At 33.1% G+C, this 2297-nt stretch overlaps 1 protein-coding gene across 1 annotated transcript in view; it reads right to left on the reverse strand.

The window, feature by feature from the left end:
* Window positions 1-2297, reverse strand: part of LOC118735764 — a 6828-nt gene that overhangs the window by 3335 nt on the left and 1196 nt on the right. The window contains exon 2 of the mRNA XM_036465711.1: window positions 138-535. Coding sequence (XP_036321604.1) covers window positions 138-288 — 151 coding nt within the window. The 5' untranslated portion in view covers window positions 289-535. The remainder of the gene's footprint in view (window positions 1-137; window positions 536-2297) is intronic.

The raw sequence follows: 2297 nt of genomic DNA on the forward strand, positions 1-2297 counted from the left end.
ACATAAGATGTTAGAGTATAAATAAGATGATTCCAATAAAGAACAACGCAGATTTTGTTATGCGACCTGCTAAGTCGCAGCTAAAAACAAAACGCGTTTTATTTAATAATAAAACATTGTCACTATTAATTATTTACCTATATTGTTTAGCGATGACAGTAGAACATTTAAATGTTTCTTTACTGTTTCAGTTTTAATTTTTATGTTCTTACATATGCACTTATAAGATTTTTCCGCGTTTATTTTATTTTCAGTGAGTTCCTTCGAAATTTCTTCCCACTTCTCCATTGAGAGAATGAATCAATAATAAAAAAAATGTTTATTTAAACCTTATCCAGACCGTCAGCGCGGCTCTGGTATCTCTTTTTAAGAATTTTATTGTGGGTTGAGTAAAATTTCAAGAATAAACTCACTGCGTTGATAACAACGATAACTATAAGGTAAACTTTTATTGTATCCAAAGCTTCAGTGTGGTCTATTATCTGAACCGTGTTTACCACGTTAGCATTTGGATCACTGACCTTCGATTCTTTACCTCCCATCTTTAAAACCTCAAGCTCTTTTTCATAGTTGGGTTCCAAATTTGGTAAAACTCCATCCAAATTCCAATAAAGGGGGTTTTTGGAAAAATCTCTGGGCATCGTGGAATCAAGTATAAACAACAATTAAAAAAAAAAAAATTTTTTTTTTTTTTTTTTTTTTTATTTATTTAATTAAAAAAAAATCTCATTCAGAATATTATAGTTTTCTTAATTCGTAAATTTTTTCCATTTATTTAAGTCTATCATTATTTGTTGTGGCAAAATTTAGTGCCCTATATGTCAAAGCTATTTCTTTCTTCTTCCTGTATCGCTTTCCTCCTCGAGTTTGCTTTTTAGTTTTGAAAATGGGTGGAATCTTCGGTTCTTCCACCCGTCTTTGTAATTTGTTTCGCCGCCGATATTCCTCGATAGTTATCGGTTGCGGCCCTGTTTGTACAACTTCGGAGGTTTGAGGAACCTCCTCAGTTACTCTTGGAGGATCTTGATTTTCCCTCTCTGCCTCTAATGCGAACCTCTCCCATCAAAAATGGAGTCAAACTCCTCCTGGGAGATTTCTTGCATGAGAACAAGGAGGGAGTGAAGAAGAAGAAAGGAAAAAAAAATTATTTAATTTAATGAAAGCCAAAAAAAAAATCTATTATGAAACTTAAAATCTTCCTTTTAAAAAAAAAATTTTTTTTTTTTTTTTTTATTAATTTGGTAAAAAAAAATTACTTATTAGTTACCCTAAGCAGGAATCTGCTACTTGGCCGGCGGTAAACGCCGAAGATTTCTAAATATTAAAACTTATTCTATATATTTTTTTTTTACCATTACATAACTTATTGATAGCAGCTTATAATTGATTGAACCAATTGCATCCGTTCCTTTTGTTTGAATTAATTTTCCTCTGTTAACTGCAGATTTTAAATAGCTTTTGCGATCATTCTTTATGTTGTACTGATATATTTCCTGATAGTCAAAATTGATGATTTTTCGAGCATATTTACTAATGTATTCCTTCGTATTGTCCAAATTATGATCCACCGCATTATATTGAAACGTCAATTACACTGTGTTTTTTTTTTTTTTTTTTTTTTTTTTTGTAGCACAGTGTTATTTGTTGCGTTGGTGTTTTTTAGAAGTAGCCAGGATCAAGCTAGTCTGCTGAAAATAAAGCAGACTGGCAGGATCGCCATAACGAAGGTTTTAGTACTAAATAAAACGAGTTTTGTTTTTAGATGCAACTTCGCATGTCGCATAACAAAATCTGTCCTGTTCTTTATTGAAATCATCTTATTTATACTCTAACATCTGTCACAGGATAGTCGAGTTTATTTCAAATATAAATAAAACACCAATGGTTGTAGGCTGGCCCTGTCAAGGGGCAAGTATTGTAAATTAGTATTTATTCAAAGTATGTATTAATATTCAAAAAATAATGGAAAAGTATCCGCTCAGTGAAATGGTCACACACGTCTGTCTATGTTCAGCTTCGGTCGCTAACTGCTGCTTGTTTCATCTTCTCTTGTCTACTATTCGCTTGTCGCAGGGTTGCATGAAGTCGTACGTGACAGTTCGGCCAATCCTGACATTGGCATCGTCTCGATGTCACTGGCTTCATCTTCGTCGGAATCATGTTCATCTAATTCGGGCGGTATTATGCACCATGGTTTAATTTTATCTGATGCATATACTGAACAGAACCATTTTTGCTTGTGTTGCATACCATCGATGTCTTCGATCAGGTATCTATCGTTACCCAAAACTTTGGTT

This window comes from Rhagoletis pomonella, unplaced genomic scaffold (assembly GCF_013731165.1).
Source record: "Rhagoletis pomonella isolate Grant_MI unplaced genomic scaffold, Rhpom_1.0 Rhpom_scaffold_00003, whole genome shotgun sequence".
Classification (NCBI taxonomy): domain Eukaryota; kingdom Metazoa; phylum Arthropoda; class Insecta; order Diptera; family Tephritidae; genus Rhagoletis; species Rhagoletis pomonella.